This window comes from Panthera pardus, unplaced genomic scaffold (assembly GCF_024362965.1).
Source record: "Panthera pardus isolate Hobbes unplaced genomic scaffold, ASM2436296v1 HiC_scaffold_8, whole genome shotgun sequence".
NCBI classification, from domain to species: domain Eukaryota; kingdom Metazoa; phylum Chordata; class Mammalia; order Carnivora; family Felidae; genus Panthera; species Panthera pardus.
The window spans coordinates 104,235,933-104,252,676 of record NW_026527013.1 but is presented as its reverse complement, the minus strand read 5'-3'; the positions used below and the strand labels follow the sequence as shown (position 1 = coordinate 104,252,676).

At 36.4% G+C, this 16,744-nt stretch overlaps 1 protein-coding gene across 3 annotated transcripts in view; it reads left to right on the top strand.

The window, feature by feature from the left end:
- THSD7A (thrombospondin type 1 domain containing 7A) overlaps nucleotides 1-16,744 on the top strand; it is a 437,500-nt gene that overhangs the window by 386,493 nt on the left and 34,263 nt on the right. For all 3 annotated transcript variants that reach the window (XM_053897780.1, XM_053897781.1, XM_053897779.1), the window contains 4 exons: nucleotides 5,352-5,530; nucleotides 9,652-9,785; nucleotides 14,744-14,897; nucleotides 16,559-16,703. In XM_053897780.1, the coding sequence (XP_053753755.1) occupies nucleotides 5,352-5,530; nucleotides 9,652-9,785; nucleotides 14,744-14,897; nucleotides 16,559-16,703 (612 nt within the window). The remainder of the gene's footprint in view (nucleotides 1-5,351; nucleotides 5,531-9,651; nucleotides 9,786-14,743; nucleotides 14,898-16,558; nucleotides 16,704-16,744) is intronic.

The following is a 16,744-nucleotide window of genomic DNA, read 5'->3' as shown; positions in this document are numbered from 1 at the left end:
TAGCCAAATTATGAATGAGTATAGGGGGAAAAAAGAGAGGCAAACCAAGAAGCAGACCCTTACCTATAGAGAACAAAATGATGGTTACCAGTAGGGAGATAGGTTAAATTGCTGGTGGGGATTAAGGAGGGCACTTGTTGTGTTGAGCACTGGGTATTGCATGGAAGTGTTGAATCACTGTATTTTATACCTGAATCAATATTAGATTGTCTGTTAATTAACTGAAACTTAAATAAAAACTTTAAAAAGTATAAAATAATTTATTACCTTTGAAATACTAGCATGCTTTGCCAAAGCTATTGATAACATTTGGAAATATTTGGTATTTTAAAAAATTGTGCTTTTACAAGCATTAAACAATTTGGTCACAGAATACCATTGATTTGGAAATGACTTTAGGCATTTCTACAGTTTGATTTTATTTCATAAACTATTACTTTGAAATATAAAATGAATTATTACTGGCCCTTTTGAGAGTTCCATTTTTAAGCATCTCCTACTGGTTTAGATAAATTTAATTTCTAAGCTATGCTATATGAAAGGCAGAATGAGATTTAAAATTTGTTTCAGTTCAAAATAGTGAGATGGGCTTGTTTCCCTACCTCGAACCATAATCAAAGTCAAAGATTTAAGTAGACACTGCAGTCTATTTGAAGAATAGTTACACTTTTCAAAATTTTGGTAAACACTGTCATAAGGTACTTTCATTTTTTATTAAACTTTCCTCTATATCATTATCAATAGTCCAGATGCCTTTTTCAGTATCAGAAGTACATTCAAAACTTAGCATTGGTGTCTTTTTTCTGTCTTTAGTGTTTCACAGCTGACAAAGCCCCAGCTGCCTCATCTGCCCTCTTGAAGGCTAGCTGAGACTAATTCCTACACTTTTGAAAATTCTTTCATTGCACCCTGCTCTTCATGCTAAATTTGTGATCCTATCTTTAAAAAGATTTTTTTTATACTTTACTTACAATTAGGTGGTACCTTCTGATGCATCAAATTCTCTCCTAGGAATAGTCCCCCCAAAAATACATATGTTCACCAAAAGACTTATTCTAGAAGGCTCATAGCAATATTGTTAACAATAGCTTCACATTAAAAAATATCCATTCATGTCTTCTGCCTCAAAAAATTAAAGATAGAACTACCCTACGACCCAGCAATAGCCCTGCTAGGAATTTACCCAAGGGATACAGGAGTGCTGATGCACAGGGGCACATATACGCCAATGTTTATAGCAGCACTTTCAACAGTAGCCAAATTATGGAAAGAGCCTAAATGTCCATCAACTGACGAATAGATAAATAAGATGAAGTTTATATATACAATGGAGTACTACTTGGCAATGAGAAAGAGTGAAATCTGGCCATTTGCAGCAATGTGGATGGAACTGGAGGGTATTATGCTAAGTGAAATAAGTCAGGTAGAGAAAGATACCATATGTTTTCATTCATATGTGGATCTTGAGAAACTTAACAGAAGACCATGGGGGAGGGGAAGGGGGGGAAAAAAGTTAGAAGGAGAGAGGCAAACCATAAGAGACTCTTAAGGACTGAGAACAAAGTGAGGGTTGTTGGGGGTGGGGAAGAAGGGAAAGTGGGTGATGGGCGTGGAGGAGGGCACTTGTTGGGATGAGCACTGGGTGTTGTATGGAAACCAATTTGATAATAAATTATATTTTAAAAAAATATCCACTCACCATCATTAGAATGTACAAATAAGCCATAATATTATAAACACAATAGAATATTATATATCAATTAAAATGAATAGCCTTATGGGACGCCTGGATGGCTCAGTCGGTTGAGCTTCTGACTTCGGCTCAGGTCATGATCTCAGTCTGTGAGTTCAATCCCTGCATCAGGCTCTGTGCTGACAGCTCAGAGCCTGGAGACTGCTTCAGATTCTGTGTCTCCCTCTCTCTCTGCCCCTCCCCCATTCATGCTCTGTCTCTCTCTGTCTCAAAAATAAATAAACATTAAAAAATAAATAAATAGCCTTCAACAACATGCAAAAATATGGATGAATCTCATGCCACATTATAGAATGAAAGAAAGCTTGCACCAATGGTTATTCACTGTATGACTCCATTTACGTAACATTTTTTAAAAGTACAATTCTGCATTGTGAGAAATTACGGTAGCTGCCATGTGAGAAGGGATAGTGATTGGAAGGGAGCACCAAAGAGGTTTCTGGATTCATGTGTGTGTTCAATGAGCTTCGTACTTATGAAATTGTACAAAGATGCACATTTGTGTATGGAGACTAAGTTTAAAACAGCTAATGTGTAACTTTGGCAAAAATACAGGGACTGTATGTAGAAAGATATGTACAAATCTGCCTGTCCTCCAGATTCAACTGGTTCTGACTTGTCTTACAACAGCATTCCCTAATTTCAGTCCCACACACTCACACATTTATAAATGAGTACAAGGATGACTAGTGAAACTTAGATAAGCTCAATGGATTGTATCAATCTCAGTATCTTGGTTGAAATTATACTATAGGTACTGTTGTAAGTAACTAGGAAAGGTAGACAAGGGACCTCTTGATATTATTTCTCATATTTCTTGCAATTGTATGTGAATCCACAATTACCTTGATAAAAGGATTTCAATAAAAAAAGAATGGTGAGTAAACTCAAGAAAATACATTAAATTTCTAAAAGTGAGACCCTATCCCAACTGAACTGTATCATAATGTTGGGGATTCCTGGAAATCTGCAATTTTAGCATGTGTTCCACATAATTTGTGATAAAGCTAGGAAATACTGTGTAGTAACTGGCTAGCTTTTTAACACTGTCTCAATCCGGGACACTTTGGTTACAAGCTTCTAGATGAAATTTATCATACTGGTTTTTAGGTGGTCTTGTCTCGCTATAATGAAAGGTTCTCTTTTAAATCTACCTACAATAAAAAGAATGAAATACTTAGGAATAAATTTAACAAATGAAGTGTTAAGATGTGTACACTAAAAATTAGAAAACATCAGTGAAAGAAATGAAAGACCTAAATAAATGGAAAGAAATTCCATGTATCTGGATTATTAAGATGGCAATACTCCCAAATTGATCAAGCTATTCAGCATAATTCCCATCAAAAACTTAGCTGCCATTTTGGGTAAGACTTGACAAGCTGATTCTAAGATGCATATGGAAATACAAAGCACCCAAAAGCTGAAACTATCTTAAAAAATAAGAGCAAAGTAGGAGGACTCACGCATTCTGACTTCAAAACTTCAAAACAAAGTTACAGTAATCAAGACAGTGTGGTATTGGCATAGAGATCAATAGAATGGCATTTAGAATTGAGATATAAACCCTTATATTGATGGTCAATTGATTTTCAACAAGGGTACCAAAATAATTCAATGTAGAAAAATAGCCTTTTCAACAAATGGGCCTGGAATAACATGATAACCACATATAAAAGAATGAAGTTGGACCCCCCCACACACAGCTTTTCATAACATATACAAAAATTAAGTGAACCATATTCCTAAATATGAGAGCTAAAACTATAAAACTCTTAGAAGAAAACCTGTGTAAATCTTTATTACCTCAGATTAGGTAATAGTTTTCTAGATGTGACCTCAGAGCCCAACAACCAAAGAAAAAAATAGGTAAATTAGACTCATTGACATTTAAAATTTCATTCTTCAAAGGACCCTAAAATTAAAAAGACAAGTTTTGACATTATAAAATGGTACACTTTTGGAAAACAGTTTGACAATTGCCTCAAAAAGTTAAATATAGAGTTACCATATGAGCCAGCATTCCACTTGTAGATATACACCCATGAGAATTAAAAACATGTTCAAACAGAAATTTATACACAAATATTCATAGCATTATCCATAATATACAAAATAGGAAAATAACTAAAATATCAATTAACTGATGAATGGATAAGCAAAATATATCTATACAGTGGATCATTATTCAGTCACAAAAAGGAATGACGTACTAACATATGCTATAACCTAGAGGGACCCTGAAAACACTATACTAAGTGAAATAAGCCAATCAGAAAGACCACATAATGTTTGATTTCATTTTATGAGATGTTCAGAATTGGTGCATTCTTAGGGATAGAAAATAGATGAGTGGTAGCCGGGGTGTCGAGGGAAAGGAAAATAGGAGATGGCTGCTAACGGGTATAGGGTTTCTCTTCGTGGTGATGAAAATGTTCTAAAATTAGATAATCGTGACAGTTGTATGACCCACTGAATATATTAAAATCCAAAATGTGAGCTGACTTTTATGGTATGTGAATTTTCTCCATAAAAAATTTATAAACCTACCTAGAGTTCCCTTGTACAAGTTGTTTATAGTATTATCATTTTCAAAATCAAATCCTTGAAGTTGATGTAAAATGTTACAAGAACAATCCCTCTGCACATCAGAGTATTACACAGAACAGCCATGCATTTGACTCTCGACCAAGGGAAATTTTGCTTTTTCCACATTTTGGCCTGGAGAATACTAGTGATAAATTGATACTGTGAAATGCCAAGTTGGTAATAAGGGACTGTTCCAGGAAAATGCACCCATTTCTCAAATCACATCTGTAGATGATTAAGTTAATTGGCTGTGTGATTTGATGGAGCGAGTAATGGACTAGACCCCATCTCTTACTGTGTGCCCCCACACTTGTCAATTACCTTTCTGCATTTGTTAGAATATCTATCCAGTAGAAAATCAATACCTATCTGCCCGATACATTTATAAGATTTTTGAGACAATCAAATGAAAACAAGATGTAAAGTTGTTTTGAAATTGACAGCACTATAAAAATATGAGACATTATTTATTTAACATTCTTCACTCTCCTTCTCCGGATTTGATTTTCAAAGAAGGGAAAGCATAAGGTGCTAAGTTAAACACTCCCTTTCAGATATTGATTGAGAGGCTCTGGCTTTATTCTTGAGGAAGAACATCGCATGGACTCAAAAACTTGAACTTGCATGACATTAACAGAGAGCATTTTATAGAAAACTGTTATAATTTTTTTAATGTATCATTCTGACAGCATGAGAATGATATAGCAGCAGACAGGTTATTGTCAATTAAACACGAGCTGTCAGAAAGTCAGAAATGTTGAGGTATGGTGAGCATGAATCCTAAGCAGATCATATGGCAGCTGCTCAGCTGTTATTTTAACAGAGTCTCTGTACGTGTGTGTCATTTTCCTGCAGAATTTAATTTGAGTCCCTAACGACGGAGACATCTTTGCATTTGCATGTTGCTGTCAAGTCGAACTTGGACCTTCTAAGTGAGCTAGCATGGTGGGTGGTAGTGTGCAAGTGACATGTGGAGGAGATGGCTCTCATCTCATTTTCTTCCATTTAGGTTACATCGAAGAGGCTTGCATCATCCCTTGTCCCTCTGACTGCAAGCTTAGTGAGTGGTCCAACTGGTCACGGTGCAGCAAGTCCTGTGGGAGCGGTGTGAAGGTTCGGTCTAAATGGTTGCGTGAAAAACCATATAATGGAGGGAGGCCTTGCCCTAAATTGGACCATGTCAACCAGGTATTTTCTCCCATTGATTCTTATATTGAGAATACTGCATATTGTTTACAGTCACTATGATCTATTTTTTTCTTCAAATGGAGAAGAGTAAATAATAGCCCCTTTCAAATAAGAAATTTGACCCATTTTACCTTTAGAATGCCTGAGTTAATGTACGTATGCTATTAAAATACCAAATCAGATATATCATCCTTGCATCACATTTAGTACCCAGCATGTATATGCATATGAATATAATTAAATGGAAATTAAAACGACACCTACCTTTAAGATAATACCATAAAATTGTATCTAGCTGTGTGCTGAGAGCAAGATTGTCTCATTATTATACTTCCCTAGAATGTCAGAAAAGATATCTCAATTACCAACTACTTAAAATGAAAGCAAGTATATGGGTTGGGTCTAAAACTAGGAAATAGGTTTTGGACGTTCATTTAAATTTGTTTGATATAAAGTATGTTAAGAAAAAAAGAAATATAAAGATGACCTCAAAGTCAGTGTTACTATGTTATCTACCAATTTAGTCATTGACCTGTTCAATTTTATCTGGAACTTTATTTGATTTTGTATGCTCACTTCATTATCTGCTGTTCATAGTTGTTACTTGTGTTCTACTGGAGATATGAAGTAAAAAGGCTAATAGAGGGAATGGTGACAAATTCAAATGTAATATAAGATGTAGGCAGTTATTATCTTGTTTGACCTACATGTGAGTTAAAAAAGAATAAATTTAATATAGTATATGTAGATATTAAGGTATGAATTTATATTGTCAGAGTCAAATGAACCAAGTCATATATATGAACCAACCTTAAATATGTAGATAGGTTTCACGCATACACAGACCATCTAATTTTAATCTCCAAACACACTGCTTTCCAGTACACGTACTTTACTTCCTAAATTAACTTAAATTATTAATGATAATAAAGGTATACTATAGGGTGCTCCCTTCAACTTGCTAAATGGAATGCCACCCAATTCATGAATCAGATAATAAAGCCAATTAGATCTTCAAAAATAATAATGATGATGTAAAAATAAATGTACACCCTAGAGAAAATAAATTTTGAATAAAGAAATTAAAGGTGAACAAAATGGAGAATTACATGCTACAGGAAGTACTACTCTGAAAAAAATCTTGGTTTTTCCCTTGAGTGAATTTGCTGCATGTTCCCTTAAAGGCAACCAAAGGCAAATAATACACTGCACTGCTGCCATCTACTGGTAATTGAGTTTCCCTGCCAGAGTGAATATTTGCAAAGAAAATTCAGTTACCTGACCCTAATGAAACAGAATAACTGAAATGTAAGGTTCATAATGCAAAAGAATATTTTTTACAAGTTTTTAAATCTTAAATTTTCAATGGTAAATTTAAATTGTAATAACTTTTGATCCATGATTCTAATAAAGAGAAATTTGACATATGCACATAAGTTCAGAGTGTGTGTGTGTGTGTGTGTGTGTGTGTGTACAGCCAGTCAGCCCTTCAATTAAATAAACCATGCTTGCCTCAGTATTTTTTTACTAGTAAATTTTTAAAGGTTCAAGACCTTCTGCCAAGTTGTCTTTGCTATGAAAATTCTTTTACCTAAATCATTTCTCTGTCACTCTCCAACTCTGAAAAAATTTAATTTTGATGGTGACATTTGCGTACTTGTTAATCAGCTTACTGGTGTAAATTACAACATTAACAACTGAAAAATTCCAGCTAAAACGAGAAATACTAAATTGCTGACCATTTGAGTATAAATGTCCTACATTTAAAAAAATAGAATTTTCTAGGATTTATCAGTAACATGTTAGTAAAGAATATGCCAAGGTTTGTGTTAATTTTGAAAATTATAAATCACATGGATTTTTTTGCTATAATTCTACATTCCTCAATAAAATAATCAGTGGTCCATTGACTTGAAAATGGTCTTTGATTTTCCACTTTCTAATTAAGGAAGCAAATTCTCATTTCCTTAAATGTGGATGGAAATTAAATGTAGATTAAATGTAGATGGATTGATTAAAATCAATAGATTAATCAATCAATCTATGGATAGATTTCATTCCCAATTTGGATTACAAAATATTTGCAGTCATTTATCAATCCCGCATGATATGTATTTTTAGGTCTAGTCAGTTTCTTAAGATTTCTTCATCCTGTTCATCTAATCTTTACCTTGACTGTGCTGTTTGCAATACTCATTTGTGTATCTTCACTTTCAACAATAATTAGGAGTTGCTTTTTCTCTTTTAGGGCTTAATAAAAATATTCTAATCATTTACCAAAAAAGAAAAGTAGACTTTTATGTGTGGATAACATAATATTTAAAACTTAGAACATGAATTTTTTTGTTCAATATACTGACATTTTTTCCTTATTTTTTTTTCTTTTCCTCATTCCTGTTGAACACTACTCCAGGCACAGGTAAGAATTTTTAAACCTCCTGATTCGTGGTAGAGTGCTGCTTGTTTTCTTTTTCACTCCCGACTTCAGAGAATGGATTTCTTTTTCTGCTGTTGTCTTTTATCTTTTACAGGGAGAAAATAGCACATTTTCCATACAATTTTTGTTTTGCATCTGTTTCTCTCTCTCTCTCTCTCTCTCTCTCTCTCTCTCTCTCTCTCTCTCTCTCTGTCCTTCTAGCTTGCTACCTGTGTTTTCTCATTTTAATATCAGGGCCTGACATACAGGAGTGGGGGGAACAAGTTTCACTTCACCAGCCTTGAAAAGGCAACGACACCTCTTGTTAACGATGTCATGCTTCTTGGAGGGAGGGGTAAAGGTGCAGGTAGGCTAAGGATGGGTGACAGGAAGTTGCTCTGAACTGATTTGTATTCAGTCCAGTGTAGGAGATTAAAATGAAAACCATTGAAACATTAGGAAAAATGGCATTTATCTTTCAATGTTTTCCTTCCCCACAAGTTGTAGGGTAATGTTTTACCTGGTAGTATTTAGTCCCATTTAAATACAGTACCCAATGTGAAGGTGATCATTTATAACAGTAATTGTGGATTCTTATGCCAACAGCGCATATGATTTATTTTCACTTGGAATGGGTCTCCTTTACTCACTGAAATTTGCACAAAAGAATAGCTCCAAGGGGCTATTTATATCTATATTTTCTGGATTTTTCTGGAATTAAGTAGTTACAAAAAACAAACATATACTTGTGTGTGTGTGTGTGTGTGTGTGTGTGTGTGTGTTGTGAAATAGGAAATAGAGTTGAATGACCATAGATTTTGAAATCATTTTAAAAGACATTTTTCTTTAACGGTTGAGTCAGCTGTGTTGCAGTAGATTATGGTTTATTTATTTCCTTGATTTAGTCATTGTTCTCCTTGAGAAAAGAGCAAAATTGGTTCATTGTTCTAAAATCCTGAGACCAACACCCCACCCTAAATGTGGGGCTTTCAGCCTTCATGGACACCGGAGGACAGACAAGTTTGCTTTGTGTTATGTGGCTCTCCCTGCTTTGGGCTGTAGCTGTATAATATGAGACCAATTTCAGACCTTGCTTCCAAGTCCTGAATGATTGAGGGTTAGTTTTAAAGAGGCTTATTCCCTTATTTTTTACCGTTTGACTCAGTTTCACATATGGAATGCAAAAAAAAAGAGTATAAATTCTTATTATTACATACATTTATTTGAAAAACAGGCCAAGTCATATTTTTTAAAAAAAACAACTAGTTTTATCTGCTTATTTACTTTATTAATTCATCTATTCATTCATTCATCTATTCAACAAACCTCTGTGGAATGCCTAACATCTGAGCACTCTGGCCTAAGCATTGGAGACACACAGGCCTGTGAACAAGACAGATGGCCCATGAAATCACAGTGCTGTGTGGTGTGGGTCAGTATGGGACAGTGTGTAATGGGTCTCATGTGCTCCACCTGATCAGATCTGCACCTGTGATGTCAAACAGGATCAAGAGAACACAGCACCGCTAGCCCTGCCCATCACTACTCTAACTCTCAGATTTCCTCTATTCCTAGTTTAGAATAATGAACAAGAAAGGAGAGGAGTGAAAAGAATGTAATGATTGTTGTGATGTGAAGTGTCCCCACATATCCTCATCAGGTTCCCTGAGGAGAAATCCCTGAGAATTCATTGTGTGTGTTTCAGGTGTATGAGGTCGTTCCTTGCCACAGTCAGTGCAACCAGTACGTATGGGTCACAGAGCCATGGAGCATCTGCAAAGTGACCTTTGTCAACATGCGAGATAACTGTGGAGAGGGTGTGCAAACCCGAAAAGTGAGGTAAGGCCAAGCCTGGTTACGTGGACAAGGAACGCGCAATCTCCTCCTGATCTCACGTGTGCCACTCTCACTCCTCCCCAGTCTCCTGAATAAAACTGTCTTTAGTTTTATTTCTAGGGAGTCTGAGTGCATGGAAAACTCTAAGGGGATCTGCTTCAAGCAACAGTTTGTCACACTGGGTCTTCTGACATCAGGAGCCTCACTTCAAGGTGCTCCTGTGAAAAGAAAGATTCACATATTGAATACAAGCTGAACTCATGCAGATTTTCTCAACCCCAATACCTTTTTTCTTGAAGGCCAAAAATATTTCTTACTGCTTTTTAATGATAATCTATTATAAATCCTTGCTCCTTTACATCAAACTAGCTAAATTTTGAATATTCTCTTCTCCTCCAGGAAGCCTTCTCTGGCCGCACTGCCCGATAGGGTAGCCACTAGCCATATGTGGCTATTTAACTTTAAATTTTTTTAATGTTTATTTATTTTGGGGAGACAGACAGAGTAGGGGAAGGACAGAGAGAGAGGGAGACACAGAATCTGAAGCAGGTTCCAGGCTCTGAGCCATCGGCACAGAGCCCCACACAGGGCTTGAGATCATGACCTGGGCTGAAGTCAGACACTCAACTGACTGAACCACCCAGGTACCCCTATTTCACTTTAAATTTAAACTGATTAAGGGGCACCTGGGTGGATCAGTCGATTAAGTGACAGACTCTTGGTTTCACCTCAGGTCATGATCTCACAGTTTGCGAGTTTGAGCCCCACATTGAGCTCTGCACTGACAGTACAGAGCCTGCTTGGGATTCCTCTCTCTCTCTATCCTTCCCGTTCCCTCTCTCCCTCTCTCTCTCTCTCAAAATAAATAAATAAATAAATAAACTTTAAAAAATACATTTAAACTAGTTACAATTAAATTAAGAATGCATTTCCTCAGCCACACTAGACACATGTCAAGTGCTCAATAGCCAGAGGTGGCTAACAGCTGTTCTGTCAGACTGCAGAGATATAGAGTATTTCCATCATCACAGAAAGTTCTATTGAGCAGTGTTGCCCTATAGTACCCCATACACCCCTCTTTGTTTTGAAAGGATCCATTTACTGAGCTGTCATTTTTATTAAACTCTATCATTTTCTCCAAACTGAGATCCTGTCATATTCATACAAATTCCCTAATGCTTAATACAAGTTTTATACTCATTAAGTTGCCCCTACAGTATCTGCATATGCCTCTTAGGGGTTCTAGAACCCTACCAAACAAGTGTATTTGGTTTTATTATCTCCACTTTGTAGAGTAGACTCAGAATTACTAAGTAATTTACCAAAAACACACATCTAGAAAAGTGACAGAATTGGCATTCAATCCACAGTCTCTTGTCACTCTTTTTTTCTATACTGAATTTTTTTAATGTTCATTTTTGAGAGAGAGAGAGAGAGAGTGAGTGAGTGGGGGAAGGGCAGGGAGAGAGGGAGACAGGGAATCTGAAATAAGCTCCAGGCTCTGAGCTGTCAGCACAGATCCCGATGCGGGCCTCGAACCCACGAACCGTGAGATGATGCCCCGAGTTGAAGTTGGACGCTCAACCAACTGAGCCACCTAGGTGCCCTGTTTTATCACTTTTTATACCAGTTTCTTCCAACCCTTCTGAGTGACACACAGTGAAGACAAACGTAAAAACATCCAGAACTTGACTACTTATGTTATGAGGAAGCCCACTGTCACCCATGATCTAACTTTTCAGGAATAAGATTTATATTTCTCAACAGAAAAGTAGAGCAAATTAGCATTCGTATCATAAAACTTTGGCACACTATGTGTAACTTTGCTTCCAGGAATAATAATTTCCTATCTGTTTTTTCCCAAGCCCTCTGAACTCTCAAGGTATTTTTCTGAGGAACTTAATAAAGGTGGAAGAGGGCCTGTGAGGTAATATGATAGGGAAATGTAAGGAAAAGACAGAGATTCCATTTTCCACCATTCCCTTCCAAATTTAAAATTTCTCCTTCAAGTTTAAAAATACTTTCCTTATAAAACATTTTTTGATCAAGTTGGGCTTTTAGTTAGTAAGAAAAAGCGTAATAAAGAACAAGTGGCACACCTGAGTGAGTCAGTCGGTTGAGCCTCCGACTCTTGCTTTCAGCTCAGGTCGTGATCCCAGGGTCATGGGATGGAGCCCTGTGTTGGACTCCACACTGAGCATGGAGCCTGCTTAAGATTCTCCCTCTCCCTCTGCCCCTCTCCTAACTTATACTCTCTTTCTCTCTCTCTAAAAACAAATGTTTTTAATTAAAAAAAAGAAACTATTCTTTCAGCTTTCCCTTCAACTATCTGTGTACATGTTGCTTTTTCTTGGTTAATAAATAGATACTCTCACCATTTCCAAGTACCTCTTAATCAAAGTAACTTTTGAGATCAATTTATGTTTTTAGTAAACATCTTTAATGTAAATAGAGAAAACACAAGGTCAGTATTGATTATGATCTCTGATCACATAATAATGTTCCTTTTTGTTACTGACTGAGTAGTAAACCTCTCTAACCTTATCCTCTGCTAATAATTAAGGCCAAAATGTACTGCTTATATGCAAGCATTGGGCAACATTTCAGGATAGATGAGTCTGCGAGACAGCATATTCCAATTTATCCAATCCCATTCTTTCTCGTTTAGGATGGTATGGCATAGTATACACTAAGTGGCCGAAGTGATTTTCCATGGTCAGAAGGGATATTTGCTCACGGACATTATTTTTAGAATTGCCAGCACATGGTGACAATTAAAATTAATAATAATAATAAAAAGCAACAGATTTGGTTACTTTCATGGTTGCTTTTGAATTCTCTGCAGTGTAGCCCCTTATTGTCACAGCCGTGGTGGGCCTCTGGCTCCACCCTTTGCCTTCAGCTTGGTTCTGCATGACGTTATTTCTAATACAGTTCAGTTTTCTCACATCATAATTCCGTCTCCTGTGGAAAGGAGAAAGGCCAAGAATGTGAAGAAAGCAAATGCACTCAAAGTGCCTTCCTTTGTGCTTAAAACTTGATCCAAATATTTAGTCTGTACTCTAGAGTGATTTTAAAAGCTGGTTAATACCAAATGAAGTAAATAAAACATAAAGAATCTGAAGGTCAACAATAAGGGTCTTTTTAGCAATTGTGGCACCTTGAAATGAGGCTATTTGAATATAGTCACTAAAAGTTACATCCATAATGTATTTTTAATTTTTTTCTTAAAAGGCACAAAATAGTAAAGTTTGTTCCTATTTTGTGAGTCTGTTAAGAATGCTTTTCTCTGAGTGATAGAATCATGTGATTTTTTTTTCTTCTGACTTTCCTAAACTGAATAAATTACCTATATAATAAAAAATTAAAGAAGAAAAGCCTGTGAAAATGTAGTTTTATGTATATAAGTACTTAATCGAGTATTGAACATCTGTCCTTAACTCTGGATCAATAGGTAATTTTGCAAGTTAATCCTTGTTCGCTGTGTCAGTGCCTACCATGAATTCAATCTTTTCTTAGCAGCAAATCCAACTTTTAAGCATTAAACTCTGCTTCATGTCCTCTCAAAGCTCCTGTCAACAGAACATTTTTCAGTGCCATTGAAGATAGAACTTTTTCCTCGGAAACTAAAATTCTCCCAAAGAAATGTATAATTTTTTCTTCAGTGATGAAATCAAATATCTACCTTTGCATGTTTTTGTGGTGGTTTTCTATTTTTATCTAATATACCAAAAAAAAAAAGATGCGTAGGTGGTATTGTATGGGTATATTTTCAGACTAAAAATCCAACTAAGACATGACGAATAGCAGTTTTCCAGCCATTAAATGCATCCCACAGGAAAACGACGTTTCTCTTAAACTGGGCAGTACTGGATAGAAACGCGTTTCTGCAGAGTAGGTTTGTGAAAATGCGATGTCCCCACTGATTGTAAATCCCTGGGAAAGGTGAAATTCCAGGTATAATTGATAATGTAATTTCACCAACAGTGTAAAACACTGCAATGGGTTTGAGAGGCTTAAGAACTCAAGCCTGCCTTTTTAGTTCCAGCAATGCATTCTCTTCCCCAACCCATTAAGCTGACTGACCCTCTCTGAGTTATAGATGAGGGATAAAGTTTTTCTCGTCTACTAGAACAGTGCTTGGGGAGATAATTAACATCTGTAAAAGTCAAGTCTGATACTAGCCACGTTAATTAGCTCCTCAAGAGGTGAGTAAACAAGACTACCATGACTGCTTGCAAAACGGTGAAACATAATAAAATGTTTGAATTGGTTCTGTTAAAAAGAAAACTAACACTAAAAAAGGTGAAGATACAGGATGATTGAAACAACCACATTTAGAGAATGTGTGCTATTATTATTACTACTATAATTGCTTTCACTTCTGGGTTTCTTTTAAAGTTATCAGCATATAGGAGGCTAAAATTACAAAACAACCTGATAAGTGCCATCAGTTATTTTTGAAAATACCTAATGAAACCTCTCACTAGGAAAGTTCAGGATGCCTCATCTTTCATCATATAAAAGTCTACCTTCTCTATGGACTATACCATTTTCTTCTGAAGAAAAAAGTGCATTATATTCCAAAATTACAACCCCTCTATGAATCTCTGTGGACCATTCCCCATTAGGTGCTACATCATATATGAGTGTAAAAGGCCCTCTCCTCTCAGAGGAAGACTGTATACCGAGTTTATAATACACACAGTGGCTATAATTATAAAAGATTATGATGACACAATCAAGTGTGGATTTTATATCATACTGAAGCTCTGCAAATATTTATGGGAGGCAGAGATCCTTTCGTGTCTTCATGTTTGGAGAATTCAATTTATAAAATGCAAACTTTCCCACCTTCTAACACCTAAATGATGTCTTAGGAAGAACCATCCATCCTATGGGTTGGACATTGTTCTAATTGTCTTGGTTCTTTCACTGAATAGGTATATGTTTTCTTGTAGATGCATGCAGAACACAGCGGATGGCCCTTCTGACCATGTAGAAGATTACCTCTGTGACCCAGAAGAGATGCCCCTGGGCTCCAGAGAGTGCAAATTACCGTGTCCTGAGGATTGTGTGATATCTGAATGGGGTCCCTGGACCCAATGCACTTTGGTAAGATGATGAACCATTTATCAATATAGAGTTTACCCAGTTTTTTACCATGAAAGCTTCAGAGCTATTACTAAGAAAATAATAATTACTAAACCAAATTGCTTATGAAAGCAAGGGTGTTTTCTTGGCTACTTCATTCTATGATTATGCCATTTAAAGTCAGCAGTGTTTTGTCTCACACTAGAACAGCTCAATTTCTTGCAACCTTTATGCCTTCCGCCATCCTCCTAGACCCGCACAAAATACCTTCGGATTAGTTTATAACTACACAGCATGTTAAAAACTGCCATGGTGATAATGATTCCTTCCAGGTAAAGGGAAAAAGAATGAAGCTCTAGTAAAGGTACTTTAATGGTGTCAGGTTATTGTCATCCCTTGCTTTTTGCCCAATCCATTTTATTTAAATTGTTGGAATAATCTTTCACACAGTGGGGATACTGCAGCAGGGGTATTGACACTGAAACGCAGAAGATCCTGGCAAGAAAGGGAATCGAAAGAAGGAAGCTGTGTGTCAGTGAATCTCTTTCCACACACTGACTCCATGTCTCTGTGGGCCTGGAAAGCCAGCTGAGACTTTCAAATCACACAAAGCTTCTAGATTTCAACAGCCCGTAGGGGCTCTTCCACAGGACCCTGGGCAGAGTCATTTGAAACAGAACTGGCTGAGCATGTAGGAGGAAATGTGGCTTAGCGCAGGCACCTCTGCAAAGCTATACATTTCAAAATGGCATCAAAAACACAGGAAGAATACATCTAATGTGGAATTAATTTGCTGAAATACAATATAAGACAGTTTCAAAGAATTTATGATGCGTGTTTTCAAAGTGAGATTAATTTTCTATCTCAGGGTTAACATTATTAAAGGTGCTGATTAACAGCCAACTGATAGAGCAGGGGCAAAACAGGGCTGCCGGTGGACTTGGATACAGGTTAAATAACGACAAAGAATCAGCTCTTTAATAAGGGTATGCAAATGATTTTCTGTTCTAATTCCATAGCATCATATCTGAAGTTCCTGTTCTTAGAAACCAGATGTTTTCAGAACAAGACTGTGCCAGTAACAGAATGGCAAGCTAGTCTTTTTTAACTGCTGAATTGTGTTTGTGGGCATGTATATGTGCCCATTAGGAAAAGAAAGGTCACTAAAACTAGTTATTTAAAGCCACCCTTAAAATGGTCTTTCAGGTCTAAGAAACTTGGATGGATGGATGGATGGATGGATGAACGGATAGATAGATAGATAGATAGATAGATAGATAGATAGATAGATAGATGACAGATAGATTTCTGTATTCATGATCTATAATAACTAATATGTTAAAATCACCCTTAAAATGGTTTTTCAGGTCCAAGAAACTATATTAGATAGATAGATTGTTTACAAATTCTGTATTAGTGATCTACAATAATTAATATGATCACATGTGTGTGTTTACATATGTGTGATGGGATGTATTCATTGGTATTTGACACACAGACTCTTAAGCATCTTATAGCTAGATGGGACATCGGAAACTCATCTGACACTTGATTTTATAGATGGCGACACTGAGGTGTTCTGCCCAAAAATTCTAACTCCTGCTCCAGTGCTCTCCCTCATATATTAGCTCTTGTGTGCCTGGGGATTCACCATTCTGAGGAGTTGTATTATTCTTTGTCAGCCTTGCAATCAAAGCAGTTTCCGGCAAAGGTCAGCTGATCCCATCAGACAACCTGCTGATGAAGGAAGAGCCTGCCCTAATGCTGTTGAGAAGGAACCTTGTAACCTAAACAAAAACTGCTTCCACTATGATTATAATGTAACAGGTATGTGCATAGTCATCTCATCACAGAGTTAAAGGCCAAAT